The sequence below is a fragment of the Sarcophilus harrisii genome, chromosome 2 (assembly GCF_902635505.1).
Source record: "Sarcophilus harrisii chromosome 2, mSarHar1.11, whole genome shotgun sequence".
In the NCBI taxonomy this organism is placed as follows: domain Eukaryota; kingdom Metazoa; phylum Chordata; class Mammalia; order Dasyuromorphia; family Dasyuridae; genus Sarcophilus; species Sarcophilus harrisii.
The window spans coordinates 392,010,887-392,029,873 of NC_045427.1; the positions used below are offsets into that span (position 1 = coordinate 392,010,887).

The 18,987-nt window shown below is 35.7% G+C and overlaps 1 protein-coding gene across 2 annotated transcripts in view; it reads right to left on the minus strand.

The window, feature by feature from the left end:
* Positions 1-18,987, minus strand: part of EBF1 (EBF transcription factor 1) — a 447,106-nt gene that overhangs the window by 32,022 nt on the left and 396,097 nt on the right. For both annotated transcript variants that reach the window (XM_031953604.1, XM_031953605.1), the window contains exon 11: positions 4,027-4,115. In XM_031953604.1, coding sequence (XP_031809464.1) covers positions 4,027-4,115 — 89 coding nt within the window. The remainder of the gene's footprint in view (positions 1-4,026; positions 4,116-18,987) is intronic.

An 18,987-nucleotide genomic window follows, 5' to 3' on the forward strand; every position in this document is an offset into this window, starting at 1 on the left:
TTCTACTTACTACTAACCAAACCTCAAACCTGGTAGGACAGCTTGCTAAAGGCTGTAAAGTCAATTTTGTACTACACATGCTTCATAAAAGATGAATATAAATGCATTAGTTAGATACGGTGAGCTAAATTAGAAGGTCAGGCAGGGCTGGAAGGGCTGAAAAATCACACAACCAATGACTGTAATTACTCTTTTTTTAAGTCTATTAAGTGGTGTTGTTCTATCAAGGCTCTGGGGTATAGGACATGAGGTACAAGATAAAGTAATGTGTATTTATTACTCCCACAGGATCAATTTACTAGATATTTTCAGCCCCATAAAGCAAAATACACAAATACAGCCTTTGTTACTTTTCCTCAAACTGCTTTATTTTCTTTAAAAGAGTGACTGCTCCTCGAAAGAAATATGTTTACCATGTTGAATTCTTCCCCATACAACCTCCTTAGAGGAGGGTAGCCCCCATCTCAACCCCTCCCTGTGGTGAAATAAGAGAGAGATAATGAGACTATGTTAAGTAGGGTGAAGCCTAGAGGGAATGGGTCAGAAAGGAGAGGAGCTGATGATACTCCAAAGTTCTCATCCTAGCAGAGGAAAGCTGAAGGAACTGCCCGATATTCAGCCAAGGAGAGAGAAAGGAGGTAACAATCTTACTCTTCTCCCCAAGTCTCCACTAACAGATTCCACTTCGGGGCTGAGGGTATCCTTAAGCTCAGGACTTTTGTGCAAATGCTGAGAGACTCATTTACAAAACTACTTTCCTGAAAGAGCATAGGGATGCTGCAAGCCTTTATTGGTGGGAGCTGGAGAGAAATGATATCTCCTCACCAAATTGCAAGGGATCATCACATATCCTTCAGGTGCTGACATTGCAGTTTCTGAGAACCTTCCCTCCAGACCTCTACCATCACCACAGTGAAATATATCCAATGTTCCCCCTGAAGTTGGTCACATATTCTTCTCCTCATGCTAGGTAGGCGTTTGGTGATTGGTCGAAGCACCTTATGAAAAATTATGACTGGTATAATTTCTAATCTCTGTCCTACCCTTTCCTTCGTATGTGTGTACAATCATATACTCTACTAAGACCTAGCATAATTATATAATCTTTGAATGTGTAGAACAGATGTTTGCTAGGATGACTTCTAAGGAATTAGGCCTTTGGCATGAGAAAGTAATTATAGTTTTCTCATCTATAAGATGGGGATGATAATATCTACCCTTCTTTGAAACTTTTTGATAAATAGTATAAAATACTGCATAAAGATGTTATAATAGTGAACATAGGATCATAACTGGGAGCTGAAAAGAACCTTAGAGATTTGTGAATATAACCTTCTTAATTTCAGATGAAGAAGCAAAGAGAGACTTGCCTGGGTTACCAAATTATAAGTGTCTGAGGTAGATTATGAACCTCCATTAGAATCTTCTAATTTCCAAATTTAATATTTTACTCATTATTCTATGAGTACTGATGATGGAGATTTGATGTACTGACATTTAATTTAGCTTTTCCCTTAATAAAACAGGGGTGATTCTATTATCACTGATCCCTAAACAATTTTCCCACAAATCTTAGTTATTCAAATCTATTTCTAACAACTAAAGCACACTTGTTTTTCCATACACTGACAGTTAACATTAATGTGCCTATTTTGGAAGGCAGAGGTTGAATTCATTCTTAACATTATAGCAAAAAATGATAGGGTAAAGGTATAAACTTCTTGAAGCCTTCCAGATTCTTAATGATTGCTCCATTCCCTGATTATTTATCCTTCTCTCAATAGTAAGAGGTCAACGATCTTTTTGGGGGGGAAGCAGAAAAGAATAGCCTCTTGTTAAAAAAAAAAAAAAAGCTTGACTATTTAAAAGGCCTTGTATGAGCTGCAGTGTGCCCATAAGTAAAATATGCAGATTCAGTCTACCCTTGATTTTTATGCTCAAAACTTTAAGCCCTGACCTGAATTTCTAGGACCTTTAATGCAAAAGAGCACAAATTCTGCATTCTATTACAGAAACCAAGAGTCACATCATAATGGCATTTTTAATTATTAAAAGATAATTCACAACATCCAAAGCTCAAAATCCTTTTTTCTGCCCTTATGTTCATTTAGGAGTAAGGAGAGCCATTCTAGGTGCTTCTCATTGATTTCACATACTTTCACCAGTGAACTCAATTATTTTCCATTTAGCTTGGAAGAAGAGGAGGAGGCAATTTAAAGTAAGTAAAAGATCCTGTCCTTGATTCTGAGGTTTTAGAGTATATTCATGTGATTCCATGACAGCTATAATTTACATAAACTAGTGTCACCATCCAATCTCAGCCTACAGAAGCTTAATCATCTCTGAGTGCAGCCATACCATTTTAATTAAATCTGACCAACTAATAAAGTCTTAGAGTGGACATTAGACCCTACCTAAAAAAAAAAAATTCATAACTATCAGGCAAGAGCCTCTCCTGAAATGTAAATAAATGGTAATCCTGGATTAGATAGCCTTTGAGGACCCTTATAGCCCCAGAATCTGTGATCCTAAAATACAGTTTTCATTTGATTAGCGGTTCACCACTGGGACAAATATAAAAGCTTTTGGATCACCATAATTTAATATAAGTTATTTTAATTTTCCCCATAAGATATCCACTGAAACACGTTATGGCCAGACAGAGTAAAGATGAATGTCCCCACTGCATATCTGAGCAATGGAAAAAAAATCTGAGCAGAACTATAAATTAAATTATTTAATTGTTCACTGAGAATGTCAGGGGAGAAGGAATCATAAAAAGAGGAGACCTTTTTAAAAGAAAAGCTATAACTAAATTGACAGATCAAAATTAGGACTTTCTCAAGCAAAATGTTTTTAAGGAGTTCCACCCAAGTGAAAAAACTGAGTCTCTGAAAGGAAAAAAAAAAGAATATGTCTTCAGGTTGGAGAAGACAAGAGGAATGCCATAATACTGTGTGAAGGCTAGGGGGTTCAGATCTTTGCCACCAGACAAGCACAGTCTGCCTTCTAAAAAGACAATATTCTTTAGGTGGTCAGAGGAAGTATCTGACTTTTAGAGTTCTTTTCACCAAGGATGTCCAGCACTCAAGGGAGACAATGAATCTTAAAAACAGCAAGCATTAAAACATCAGAATAGAATAGACACATTTGAAAGATTTCTAAAATAAGGGAATTAACTGTAATTGAATACTTCCAATTTCATTTTTTAAATCTATCTCTAAAATGTGCCTGTATATCTAAGTTATAACTTATCTCTAGATGTGCCCTACAAATGGAAAGAAAACTTCTTAATTTAACTTTAACAAGATGCATTTCACATCTAATTTCTGCACGGGTTAGTAGTGGGAACTTTCCTTTGAAGTCATAGACTTGGTGTATGTTTATAAATTTGGAATTAGAATGTTCCTTGAGAATCACTTAGTTTAACCTCCTCAAACATGTAAGCTAAGGTAGACAAAGAGAGAATATGCACTGGCCCTTTTACCCCTCTCTATTAGATACTATCACTGAAAATTTATATGAAGACCAAAAGCAATTAGTGTCTAATACAGAACTGTCATGTTTTCTATTGTATTTTTCCATGTTTTTCTCGTCTGCACAAACTTATTTTAAAGTTCTTAAGGAAGAATACCATGTCCCTTTTGCATAAGGCAGTGATTGTGTCAGATGCTGTTTAGTTGATGCTCAATAACTATTTGTGGACCGGAGGACAGGACAGTATGAGAAAACAGTAAAAATATGTTGGACTTGACATTTTATAGTCATTTCTGGTCTCTAGCTCATTCTTATGCAAAGGTTTTTCTACTTTATCCAGTGATTAGATTGTGAGCTCCTGGTAAAAGGTCAAAACGTATTTTTTTGGTATACCACAATAAAGTGGCACATAATGCTTGGCACAGAATAAAAGCATGTTGAATACTTCTTACTTGGCTATTATGAACAAACTGACATCAACAGTGAATTTCACCTTGAACAGTCCACATTCTGACATATCATAAGCGAAACACGAGAAGGTGTTCTGACCTTTGGCAAGCGCTCAGGGTCACCGGGGTGCCGGGGAATAACCTTCTGTAACCTCTGGAAACCATAATCAATGGTGGGTTCATTGAGAGCTGCAAGAGAAAAATCACAATTAGAGCATGTGCAGGAAAACAAAGCACTTGGTTTTCTGAACTGACAATGAGGGGACAACAATGGCAGCTAAAAATCCTGGCTGGCTCTTTTTATCTTAGATGAGCCCTTAGCATCAAGGCTGAGTTCAAAGACAGTTTGAGGTGAGATGTGAGGATTTGGCTTAATCAGATACTAAACCCCACCTGCTCCAGCATATATGATAGCATTTCTGCAAGTGTAGGGACTTTGTAAATAATGCTAGAATTAGACAATTGTTTATCTGCAAAATCCCTGGCAGGAATTATTTGATAAAATACTTAGCACCCTTTCTCCCCAACATTCTTGGGTTATAGAAGTCCTTTTTGATTAGAAGCTATATGGCAAATGCAAAAGAATCATTCATGTTGCTAGATATTGTTAAAGTATTATATATAAAGCTCTCTTATGCATTGTAAGGACAGATTATTTTTTGAACCATAAGCTTGCTATGGTTTTGTCATTTAGGGGGAAAAATCCAACTTTTGCTAAAAGCCACAGTTTATATCCTCTAAATCCTCTATTTATTATATAAAATGTTTAATAGTCTCTTTGAGTGGAGGCTGATTCTTAAGAAACTCAGAGTGGCTTGCTAAATGGAACAATGGGCTTTGTTCTATCCATACCAATGACTAGACATTCACCCTGGTTGCATCTTAAAAGAGCAACTTATTTTGGTGTCTACCCATAACTAGTTTGAACATCAAGCTGACCTAGCCCACTTGGATTCTCCCATTATTCATGTGGACAAAGAATAGGACTATATTATCTGCACCTTGATTTTCCTTGAAACACTGAACCCCTTGACTAGGAGAGAGTGTAGGCTCCATTGCTTTATCATACCCCCAACAAAGTAAAAATGATTTCTTTTTTTTCCTCTCACAAAACTTTTAAAATTATAACCAAATCAATCAGCATGGTGTTTTTTCATGCTGAATATAGAGGCACTATTTGTATTCTTGACATCTATCTATACATTAAAAACAAGTTACTATATGCTGTACTTAAAATGCATTTCCATTAACCTAAATTTTAAAAGTACTATTGAAAGTACTACCAACTTTAAAAACTGTATTAAATTCAAATAGGTCCCAAGGCTAATGGAAGCAATTTGTATACCAACCCAAACTGACTGGCCCACTTTTCAAAATACAGGTATGATAATCTTGTGGTTTTAAAAGGACATTTAAATTGAAAGACTGTGAATTTAGTACATAATTATACCAATAGAACCCTTTAACTTGTCAACTTGTAAATCTAAAAGGCTATCAATCATTTCTAAAGAGGAAATAAACCTTAAAATTCCTTGATTGACAGTGCTTACTTTTTATGTTAAAAAAAAAAAGAAAGAAAAAAAAAAGCAGCATAAAGTGGTCAGAAATCCATTTACAAAAGTACATTGTTTTACATAGGTGAGTAAAAAGCCAATAATTACACCTCCAAAAGACACATAAATCAGAGTAAGTACTTTTTCTTCACTTATATATTTTAAGTTGGAGTGAACTTCAGATAACTTTTTATTAAAAAGACTTTTTAAAAATGTGATGCTTATTGAAATTGTTAATAGAGTAGCATTTTCATTTAAGATAACGTAATCATTTTTGCAAATATGAGATTTAGCCATTTTCCCACCTTCCAAACAGTAAACTTTCAACCTGTCTCTTGTGGAAATTAACTAAAATTACACCCAGGTGTACCAAATCTGTCTATCTATAAGAGTGTATGAGTTAAGGCACAATATTTATTATTCCTCCCATTTTATGAATTACTTTCTAAACCCTTGAGGAGGATTTTTTTTCAAATTAGACTTGCAGAGAAAAAGCTATGGAGCTCTTTATGCAGCAAAGCTGTTACTCGTAAAATCGTAGGCATTTAATCAAGGAATACACAAGCTTGATGGAAATGAGCACCCAGGTGTAGGTTATTTTCCTGTTTCCACCACTATAAAGCTAATTGCCAGCAAAATACATCTTATATTTTTAGCAAAATATTTGAACCATGAATACAACAGTTTTAGTAATTAAAATGATCATTTTAATAACTAAAATATCTTAAGATTCTCAAAATTCAGATTCTTGTTTTAAAAAGAAGCCAATAAAGTCTGGATGATTGAGATTTTCTTTTCTTTTTTTTTTTTAATTTCCCATAATGAGTTCCTACTGTGTCAACAAACCTTTGGTTGTTAATTGGATGATTGTCTGATATATCTTTGAGAGGAATTTGTTTCTCTGGCCAGACTGCCAACTTAGAGCAGAATGATCGACACTTAATATCAGCAATTAAAAGAACCTGTTCAAATATCATATGGAACTTATAGCTTGGGGAAGTCTAAGGCACATTTTACTAGGGGAAACTCATTCAGCTGCTGCAAAGAGTAATTGAATTATATGCATTTTAACATCATTATTCAAAGAAAAATAAACATACTATAGAGAAACATACAATATGATATAAAGGGAATATTTCAGATTTTAAGACAAAGCCTTTTGATTTATTTTCCATAACTTCATGTTTGCTCTATGCTCATATTTTCTGCCATGTTAACCTACAAACTGCCTGCCATCCATACCCAAATCTCCCCCAATTATGCACATAAAATTACAAAAAAAAAATTCCTCAGTATCTTAGGATTGCAAATCAGAGTAAGAGGTCAAATCTCGAGACAACACATTAAAATGAATTGACATTCTCTGATTGTACTGATTTTTGCTTAAAATAAGTGAACCATCCACTGACAAAGATTTAGAAATTTTTATTATTTATAATGGTGTTCTTTTTAAAGAAATTTGACCCATACGTAACAAAGAATTACAAAGGAACCTAAAAAGGCCCCCCACTCAATTCAAAAGCTGTAGTCATAGCTTCTTAGCGTTCACAAATCCAACTGTTCCCTAACACATTCCCACTTAGCAGTCATCCAACCTTTGCTTGAAGGCCTGTGATTGAGATAATTATTACTTCCCTACATTTATTTTATTTTTGAACAGCTCTCATTGCTAAAAAAAAAAAAAGTCATTCTTATAGTGCCCCAAAGATCTGTCATCTTGCAAATTCTACCCATTGGTCCTAGTATAGCCTTCTGCAGTTATAGCAAAATTAAGTTATTCCCTTCTCCACATGAAGCAACAGGTTTTGCAAAAATAAATAGTAACATAGCTTTTAGTCATAATATAATTAGCAAATTATAAAAATATGTAATTTCATAATGTCTCTGGAATCCATCTGGAATCTACTGAAATTCAACCAGGAGTGAAGGAATTCTAGGGGACCTCAAAATTTGATATAGACAGAGATTTATAACCATGGACCAAAGGCAGAGGTGTCCATGAACTTGGTAGTTTTAAAAAAAATACTTCAATAACTGTATTTCAATATAATTCTTTTCTTTTGTAATTATGTGTATTTATTTTATTTATAAAGAAACAATATTATGAGGAGGGGTATATCTTTACCAGACTGTCAAAGCCCAAGTGGTGTAGGGCCAAAAGAAGTTAATACTCTCTACTCTAAAAAATCTAAATAAACCCAATATTCAGGTATTTGAATATTGAAAGTAAACAGTACAATAGGAAGAAAGTATGGATCCCAGTATGTTTCCACTTTATCAATAGACAATTGGGAACTCAGACAAGAAAGAAACAAAGGACCAAGTGCTAACAGTTGTCCATAAATTTTCACAGTAAAGAAGAAGGTGAATGTCAAGAAATAAGGTCCTCATTGTAAATTTGATCTTATATGCAATTAAAGATATTTTCTGAGACTGTTCCAGTGACCTAAGTAGTTGATGAATTTTTGTTAGTTGGGAGAGTAGTTATTAGAGCAACGGATGTGTATGATAAGTTGGCTACCTAGTCTTGCCATGTGGTTTTCCAATCCTGATCTAAGTTAGAAAGTCTGAAAAGCTATGAGAGGGAAGGGGAAAATCATTGAGAAGAGGATGGATTAATGTAAGAAATTTAGTTTACTGCTGAAGTTTAAGAATATTTCATTTATCACTAGCTAGGGATTTATGAGATGCATAGAGTGGTGATTATATCGTATCTCCATTTTGATATCATTTTGGGATGTATCTAATTAATTGCTCAAATTATTGAAAGCAGAAGTCAATGGGAGGGGAGATTAGTTAACATCATTTTACTACTGGAGAAGGTATTCCTCATAAATTATTTGGACTTGGTTTTACTAGATATACCTAAAACATTCTACTTTAGACTAAATCTTTTTACCATGCCTTTTTCCTTGTGGGATATTTACTCACTGAATGTCAGAAGAGTTTCTAATGCAGAAGAGACATTGCCAAATATATTTCTTGCACAACAGCACATGGCAATGCTACATACGGAGAATATTCTGAGAATAATAATAGTTGCTTTTATGCAATAATGCAATCATAAAATTACAAAATTCAATTTAGATATATCAAATAATGAATATATCCTAATCAAACATGCATGTGAATTGTGGTCTTTCTGCGTTTGGTTTATTTTTTTAAATCTACTTCACAAATGCATCAAATAAAGAAAACTCTTTTCAAGGAGATTTCTTTGCAAAATCTAAGTTGAAAAAAGATGTATTCTTGCTTGGTTTATTCTTTTTGCAAAGTTTCATTTTTAATACTTCTCACTCCCCACTTCCTTCACTCATTGCATACTTATTCCCAAAAGCAATGGAAATTGGAAGAGGGTGGGGGCTTGAACACCAGGGATGGTGTTCTGGGTGCCATAACATATTTCTGAGGTTTTAATTTCCTTTTTTTTAATACTTGTGTGACATGATGTCATTTTGACTGGAAATAAAAAGAAATGCAGATATTAAGGAAGGTAATATTTATATTCTATTGCCATTTAATGTCCAAACAAATATCCAGACTCCATGCCAAGTAATAAATAAAGCCTCATAGCACAGAGTCAATGATGAAACCAGCACCTGGGTCTCTGTGCTTCCCCAGTGATTGCTCTCCATTTGAACTGAAGAAACAACTGCACAGCATTCTGCTCCAAGGCAGATCCATTCTTGTCATGAACATTATTGCATATGTGTTATGCAAAGTCATTTTTCCCCATAATAGCCTCATTTTTCCCCCAGTCACTAAATTAACATCCAAAAGTAAACAATAAAACAGCAAGTTATCTCTTTTATCCTATCTTTAAAATTGACTTAAAAGTACATAAACCTAAAATGTCAACCAGACACCTCTGTGCAATCCAAGAATATGGGTAAATGGAGGGATTTGTTGTACTCCCAGCAGCATGGGTATTTTATTACTTTGCCCAGGCACTCAGCATATGGCATGTGTGTCTCATCATCTCAGGAGAACAAGATTGTACCCCAAATAAACCCAATATCAAATTGTTGCAAACATTATCTGGAGGCACTCTAAGAATGACATATTTTTAAAGGTTGGGGGCTCCTGTACATCTCAAGGGTCAGCTGACTGAACCTCTAGAAATTGCAATGGTATTGGAAGGATGCAGATACTCATTTGGAATGCCAAAAATGGGTATAAAAATTTGGCAATGCTCTTTGCACTTTTCTTAGAAGCTTTTTGCTTTGACTTTTTTGTGTGTGTGTTCATGTGCCATTTCACCCTTGTAAGCTCCTGGAAGGCAGCACTACTTCCTATCTATCTGTTTCCCCACATTTCTTCCCATCAGGTTACTAACACAACAGAAAATCAGTAAATGTTGATTATTAGAAAACTATGAAGAGATGAAAAGAAGAAGTAAAATTGAATTCAAGTTTTTCCTTTGCTACCTAATGGCTTGTGACACTGGGGTAATCTTTTAAAGTCTTAGGGATTGTAGAAACTCTTTAAATTTATAAATTGCAGAAGAATTAGAGAAATGCATTAAGAAAAAATATTTACATACTAGGAGTTGTCTGGACCAATTGTTGTCTAAATTCCAAAAATTTCAAATGTTAAATATCAAATTGAATTGCACTGAATGTGCCTCATTTTTCATGGTGTTCTTTGTACTTTTATTTTGAAGATGACCTCCCCAAATTTCTACAATCAGTATAACTCTTTCAACAAAGAAATTACCTCAACTACACAAATAACAGCAGTCTAAATATAGCTTGCTTTAAGAAGGTGGTCCAAATATAAAATCTATATAGACTGGTAAAAAGAGTACATGAGGGAAAATCTGAGCAACAAAACAAGTAAAAACTTAGAAGAAGCTGGGATGACAACATGCAGAATACTCTCCAAGAAAGGGGAATGAAATGGAAGAAAGCTCAAATGCCAAGAAAAAAGATGGAAGAGCTAGATGGATACTTGCAAAGTTGAAACCCTTCAAGGTGTAAGAAGATTCAATGAAAAGGAAGAATAAGGGGGGGAAAATGGCTGTTTGTTTTTAAAGAAAAATGTACTTCAACTTTCCTAATGTTAACAAAATAACTTCTCTGCTATGCGGCTTCCTTGCACTTTTTTAAAATAAATTTTAATTTATCACAATAATGCCTTATTCAGGAAGGGTGTTACATTAAATATACTCTGAAGTCACATAAGATACTTTCCCAATAATATGGGAAATGCTTTATAGACAATTTTTCATTGATTATAAAAAATCCTTGTGACCTAAGTTATCAAGAGTTAGTACCTTTAACACAGAATTGGTGAACTTATTTATCTGAGGTCATACAACAACAACAAAAAAAGGTAGCAGAAATATAGCTGGAGTTAAGATCTTTCTATGTTCTCTCTCTTTCTCTCCACCCACTCCTTTGTCTGTAGTGGTCCAATTACTACCCCAGAGTAATTCTTTATTATTATTATTTACACACATTTCACTTGGTAGCATCTTGATAAGTCCTCATAGCAAATCAAATAGCCAATCACATTTTAATTAAACCTACGTGAAGCATAAGATACTAGGGCTGGCAGGGTTCTCTAGAGAACATCTAGTCCCACCCCTGCCTTCAGAGAGGTGAATGTTTAATAAATCATCAGTAGTCTTCTGCTCCCTATCCTCCTGGGATGGAGACTCTCCTATCTTTTCCTGAAACCATCCCAATGTTTTTGTCACTCTGATAATAAATACATACAAATACACATATACATATAGAGGGTGTGTATATAATAAATATATATATATATACACACACACACACACATATATATATATATATATATATATATATATACCTATTTCTTTTCTTCTTTTCTTCTGTCCAAATGAGGTCTCATTTTAATCTAAGCCCATTTCCTCTTGTTCAGTCTTCTGAGGACCAAGAGGAGTTATTGTGTGACTGATAGGTCTGAACTGAGCTCTCAAATATTGATTTCCCTTTAGGGGCAACAATGGTTGATGCTGTTGAGCACAGCAAGAGACACATAAAACCAATGCTGCTCATCCGACCACCAGATGGTATTTTCTGGAAAAGTCTTGGGGATCATTTCTTTTTGGTGGAATAAGTGGAACAATCTATTCCTGAACAGGTCCCTTTGCTGCCCTGGAGGCTAAATTTCTATCTAAAATGGGAAATAGGTGAATACATGATAATTATGAAAAATTACACTGGCCTATAATTGTAATAAACTTCCTGAAAAAAGTTACCATGTTATCAACTATGATATTCTCTGAACAGCTTGACCTTCCAGATTTAATTTAGGTCTTCAATTTTTAATCCAAGAGTAAAACTAATATGAAATCCCTCAAGGAAACAGTAGTTTATAGGCTTTCATAAGCTCATCTCTATTCCCCTCCCCTTTTGGACTGTCCCTGGTTTGGTGACAATCCCAGGTTTGTTCATTTGGATGAGGAGAAGGATGATTTTAACTATATAATGGATGACTGCATTTAAGCAGTGAAGGCCAGCATAGTTTGTCTTGCTTCTCTAACGTTTTAAGGGGAAATCTATAATTCTCCAGCCTCCTGGCATATCTTCTGATTTAACAAGAGTAATATTACTTTCTGTAATTGTTCTTCAGATTTCTTCCCAAAGAGTTTTGACAATAACTGTTATCAGGGAAAAAAAAAATCACCCCAGCCTGTCTGATAAACATGTTTTCTTGCCCTCACACCCCAGTGAGTGCTGTGACAGTATACTTTTATCATCTAGTGTGTGCTCAGAATGAGCTTAGAACAGCAATTGCCGGGAATAGGCAGGCGATAAACCGCATTGATTTAACACATCTTGTTTTCAATCATGCTCGGATTTTCTGAGCACGCATTTTTCCTGTACTCCAGCTTGTAGCTTTTATCTGACGAGCTGATCCCTTTTCACTGGAAAATGAAAAGGTCGCACAATAAGACACGGTTTACTGGAACTTGAACGCGCACCAGGGAAAGTATTTTAGATAAATACTGTCAGACATAGTGGAGCTGAATTTCAACAACACAATTGCTAAACAACAATACTTATTACTCTCCTAGAACAAGCCTACAAGCAACTTATGGCTCACAGCAGGGGGGAACAGAGTCAGGTTCAATAGCTAAGAAAATCTTCCCCGAGTCTGTCTAAAGATGCAGCGTTCCTTTTAACTGACGTCTAGCCCTAACCAGGCACAGGCTCCTAGTCCATTGTCCTACTTGTGATTGCTAATGACACATTTTATGAGATGACTACCAAACGGGTCCCATTGCTCACAAGTCATTTCCGCTAAGCCAGGATGGGCAGGTTTCAGGACACTTGTCTAATTAAGTTAGAGTATTCCACAGACAGTCAAAAAGGATTCAAGAAATAACCAGAGAAAAGAGAAACCAGAAAATAATCCTGCTAACAAGATAAGAAAGCAAACAAGACAGAATCACGCTAAGACGTGGAATAAATAGGTAATTTGGCTACAGGTAAATTATTTTAACAGATAATACGCCAGCAGAGTAATGTCAATCACATCTAAGAAATATAACATTTCTACAGCACTTCATGATTTAAAAAGTGATTTCCTTCTTAAGGATAGCCTTGCATGGTATAAGGAGTGTAGGGCAAAACTGAAGCTTTTGACCAAAAACACATGACCATTTAGTGGCAGTCAAATCTGACAGGACGACGTGAGTTCCAATTTAGAAACATTTAATAAATGTTTACCATATGCAAAGCACTGTTCTGAATATTAGTAAAAACAAAGTCCCAGCTCTCAAGGACCTTGTATTAGAATAGTGAAGACAACAAGCAAATAATTATGTTAATATAAGATACATATAATGTAAAAATAAGGTAATCTGAGGAAAGTCACCAGCAGGAGAGAAAGTAGAAAATGGTACTTGAGCCAGGTCTTAAAAGGAAGCCAGGGAAGGGGGGAGTCTGAACTGAGGAAGCAGAACATTGAAAGCAAAGGGGACAGTCAGAGCAAAGGCATGGAGCTGCAGTTTCAGTGTGTCAAGCAGCAAGACACCCAGTGTGGTTGAAACATGAAAGTGTGTGGAGGAAACTAAAGTATAGGCAGGGGCCTATGAAGAACTTTAAATTCTAAACAAAAAAAAATTATATTTTATTTTATGTGTAATAAGGAGCCACAGACATTTATTTAGTAAGTAGGGAAGTAAAATGGTCAGAAATGTACTTGACAAAAATCTCTGTCAGTTACTGGTCTTCCACTTTCAAGCCCCAACTGTATCTTGAACACTGAACTCCATAGAACAAACTGCCCCAAGTTGGGAATCCCCGGTATCCTGGTGGGAGGGGAGAGAGCCTGGTTTTTCCCTTCCTTTTGTGTGTTATCTTTCTCCATTAGATTGTAAACCTCTTGAAGGTAGGGGTTGTTTTATTTTGTTTTGTTTTTTAATTTGTATCCCCAGTGGTTAGCATTGGGCCGGGTATATTTTGTTGTTGTTGTTCAGTGGATTCAATTATGTACAATTCTTCATAACTCCACATTAGGATTTTCTTGGCAAATATACTATAATTGTTTGCCATTTCCTTCTCCAGTGGATTAAGGCAAACAAAAGTTAAAGTTCACACCAGTAGTGAGTATCTGAGATCCAGATTTAAATTCAAATCTTCCTGATTCTAGGCCCAATTCTCTACCCACCGGGTCATCAAGCTGCCTCAAAGGCAACAAGGTTAAGTGACTTGCCCAAGTTCACACAGCTAGTAAGTACCTGAGGCTGCATTTGAACTCAGATCTTCTTAACTCCAACCCTAGAACTACCACTGGGCTATCTAGTTGGCTTAATAAATGTTACTGAATTCAGCTGAATAATGGAATAATGAATTAGGAAACAATAGTCTGAGAAGGGGTTCAAAGACTTCTTCACTAGAAGTTGTACAAGGCAGAAAAAAAAAGGTGAACAATGTCTGTTTTAAAGAATCTAGATCAGCCCAATGTTCAGTAATATTGAAAGAGACAAAGACAATTGGAAGAAGACATGGCCCCTAGTGTGATTTCACTGAATTACAGACCATTGTGGAAACTCCACTGAGCAAGAGACAGAGGAATCAAGGATTCCTTGAAACCTAGGATTATGAGATCAACCAATTAACATTTTACCAAGTACCTGATAGGTGGTTCAATGGAAAAAATCCAGGCCTAGAGGCAGGAAGACTTGAGTTCAAATATAGCCTCAGACACTTACTAGCTGTGTAATTCTGGCTAAGTCACTTATCCCTTTTTGCCTCAGTTTTCTTATTTGTAAAATGAGCTGAAGAAAGAAATGCAGTGTATTTGCCAGGAAAATCCCAAATTGGGTCACAAAGAATCAAATACAACTGAAAAACAACTGAACAACAAACACCATTACCATGTTTAAATATTATAAAATAATATTAAATATTATCTGTATCTTTCTGTAGGTGGCAACAATATAGTTAGCAATCAATAAAGCCTTGATAACTAAGTAATTTGCTTAACTGTAACTTAGCCAAACAAAGAAAAGAATGCTAAGAGACTACTTGACCCCTACATATAATTTAGACTCGGTACAGTTCCAGCTGAATCACTACATTTTATTGGTCATAGAATCAAAGATGTAGAGAATGTCAGATCAAGAAAAAATCCTAAGCAATCATGTAGTTGAACCACCTCATTGTAGTCATAATAACTCATTTTTATAGCCCAACAGGGTTTTTAAATTTGCTTTACCACAACCCAGTGAGATAAGTAATTCAAATATTATTATCCCCATTTTATAGATGAATAAACTGAGGTTTGGAAAGATTAAGTAGACTGTCTAGATGACACAGCTATTACATATTAAAGCCAAGATTAATCTCCTAACTTAAAGTCCATCATTCTTTTTTCCTATCTCAGAACAGTGTTCTGATTCCATTGATTGTTTATCTTTGATTTTGGTCAATAACTTTTGGTCTCCATGGGGTGGACCATATTTTCTGTTTGTGGGTTTTTGTTTTTATACTGCCCCAGTAGGATGAATGCTCAGAATGAAGTGGGAGTGGGAAGAGACCATCTCCAGCATGTGGCACAATGAAATCATCTCTCTCTCCTAACTGGGCAGGATTCTAACCTGTAGCCAGAAAGAAAATGTTTCTTTTGTCCCTTAACCATTTATACAAGGTACCATGTTATATGTAACCAGAACTGAATCTGCCCTTTTAATGTTAGTGTGCTTCTATATGAGTCCCCAGTGTTTTCCAATCAATAGATGTTTAGATAAGTAATTCACTCATTTTGGAGTAGCAGTTATTGTGTGGGCAACTGGTATGTTGGCCACTTCCGCAATAACCTTGGGTCTCCCGACCAAGTGAACATTATAGTCACACGTTTGCTTCTATTAGCTCATGATATGCTGGAAACCAATTTTTAAAAGCAACTAATAAAGCACCACATAAAAAATTACTGTGTAATTACCTCTTGGTCAGGTAAAAATCTCTTGTGACAATAAAGCCAGGAGATATGCCAAACTAGAAAAAGTATGTTTTCCTTGTATTTAAAAATGGCAATGACTATCTTGAAGTGAAACATTTAAATCTACTGGCGCCTGGTAAATAATATTATTTTGACAGAGCTTCTCTTTAACATCATTTTGAAGAATTTATCCCATTAATCCCTAAAACATCTCTATAAGCCAGGGAGAATGTACAAGCTACTAGCCTCCACTGTTACCCGGACTTTCTGGTTTTCTCTTCAGTTTGGGGTCAATATAACAGTCAGTACTTAATCTACATACACAATTTATCATGCATCCCCTCCCCATTGTACCACTGCATTACATTTCTCTGTTTACACTAGAGATCACAAGTTTGTCTGTTTGCATTTACATAGAGGAAAAGGAAGGAATATGAGTTCTAGCTGGAGAATGAGTTTTACTATGAGGAAAAAAAACGGGAAAGGAGTTCTGCCTTCAATATGTGTTTGAAAACAACCCTGAGAAGTCTATCAATATAAAGAGAAAAGAACCTATCCCTGTTCCATTACCCTCCTTTTTTCTGTTCTTTCCTCTCTCCCCACATCCCCCCCCCCCAAATCTTAGATAGGTTTCTTTGGAAGATATTGATTGATCTTGGCTTGAAGAGCAAAGAATGAGGGCAAGAACAGCAGTGAGTGAACCTGGGTCAGTTGTCAAACCTATGTTCGCTGCTATTGTAGGGTTTGTGGGACACTTTCCATTTTGATTTTCACAACACAGGATTATCACTCCTTGATATGAGTTGTTTGACCCTATTATAATGAACAGCATCTAGGTAACCAGGATAGCATCCGGGGCCTGGAATTAGGAGGACATCTTCCTGAGTTCAAAAATGGCTTCAGTCAGAGGCCAGTGTGACCCTGAGAAAGCCTTTACATCTGTAAAATGAGAAGGACCTGAAAACTACTCTAGTATCTTAGCAAGAAAACCCCAAATGGGGTCAGGAAGAGTGAGACATGACTGAAAAATTACAACAACAAATTATAATGGAAGCTCCTTGAGGATCTTCATTTTTAGAACAGTTCTGTAGCATATGGGACATGCTTAATAAATGTTTTTATATTCCTATGTTCACTTCAACTATTTCTAATGTTTTTTTCAGAAGGTTCAAGGTTGATGACTGTGCAATTTTTCTGAGTTTTCAAAGTTACATTCACCTCCTTCTGCCTGAATTTAATAAAATTATAGATATAGAACTGAAAGGGATCCCAGAGGTCAGCTAGTGCAATTTCACTTAATAAATGAGGAAAGTGAGACCTTGAGAGGTATAGTGATTTACTTCAAGTCACAATGATGGGAAGCATTAGAGACAAAGGCAGATTCCTGACCATCTGCTTGAGCATCTCCACCCAGATGTTCCTCCAGCATGGCAAACTAATAATGCATTGATCAGAATTCATTATCTTCCTCACCCCGCCCCCCACAACCAACAATTCCACAGCAAAATCATCATGGACTCCTCTTTTTTCTCATCCCACACATTCAGTTGCCAAATCCTGTCAATCTTAAACTCCAAGTTTCCTCTCATTGCTCTGTGAGGTGTTCTGCTCCCACTGTTAACCACTACCTAATTTCCTTCCTTCTTTGCCTTTCTCTTGAATCTTCATAGTTATCGTCTCCTTAACTTTATTCACTCCAGTCTACAATTCACCCTTCACACAACTGTCAAAATAATCATCTTCTTCTTTTTTTGCTGAGGCAATTGGGATTAAGCGACTTATCCAGAGTCACACAGCTAGGAAGTAATAAGTGTCTGAGGCTGGATTTGAACTTGGGTCCTTCTGACTTCAGGGCCAGTGCTTTCCCCACTGTACTCCCAAAAATAATCCTCTGAGTGCAAAGATCTAACCACATCAATTCATAATCCTTCAATTGTTCCCTATTGCCCACAGGACTGGGAAGCTAGGTACTATAATGGAGAGAGCACTGGACCTAGAGTCAGAAAGACTGGCATTCAGAATATCATGTAGACCCAGGTTCAATTCCAACCTCACACACTTGCTAGCTGTATGACCTTAGGCAAATCATTTAACCGTTAGCTACCTAGGTTTCTTCAATTATAAAATGTTTTTTAGGCTTGTCCTCAGTATCAAATGAGATAACATTTGTACAGTACTAAAAACAATGCCTGGTACATAGTTAAGTGCTATATAAATGCCAGCAACCACCATCATCATTATTAATTTAGAACATGATAAACCATGGGAGTTACAAAGGATCATTAGAGTAGTCCAAGAAAGAAAAGATCATTTGTATCTGGTGGAATCCCAAAAGGCTTCATGTAATATCACAATACGGATAAAGTTTTTTCAGTTCAAAATCCTATGATCCAATAAGGCATATGAACTAACAAGCAAAGATAGTTAGAAGTGGGAAGAAGCAAAGAAAAAATATTCCAGGTATAGGAAATGAAAATATATGTGTAAAGGAACATATGTGATATGTATGGGAAGTGGCAAGTAATTCATTGTAGCTACAGCCAATTAGTATTGGGTAAAACTGGGAATGTAGGAAGGTACTAAATTGTAGAGATCCTTGAAATCTAGGTTAAGGAGTTTAGACTTCTACCCTAATCCACATTTGAGCCTTGTAAATTTAAAAGAAACAAAAATATGTCATTAACTCAGCATATAGTTGAATTATAGAATTTATCTCTGCCTGAGGCCATTATGTCAAATGTTATCAATGAGTTTTTCAGAGGACTGGATGATACCTTCAAGTGTTAAAGATCAGTAATACTAAATTTCTGACTAGTGTGCAAAATGGGGCAAATATTAGGATTATAATAGAATAGGAGAAAGAAATAATAGGCAGGATTTAATTCCTGAAAAATTATCAAGGGAACTTTGAGAGAAAACTACGTTCTTCCAAATCTGGTTGATAATTCTAAGATTGATCCCACTTCTGTGTTCAGAAGTGCAAAAATACATAGATTCAATGAATCTTAGGGCCTTAGAAAGCATTCATTGCTACTTCTTCACTTTTGAAGGAGAAACAAAGGCTCGATGATTTGCCAGTGATTTGT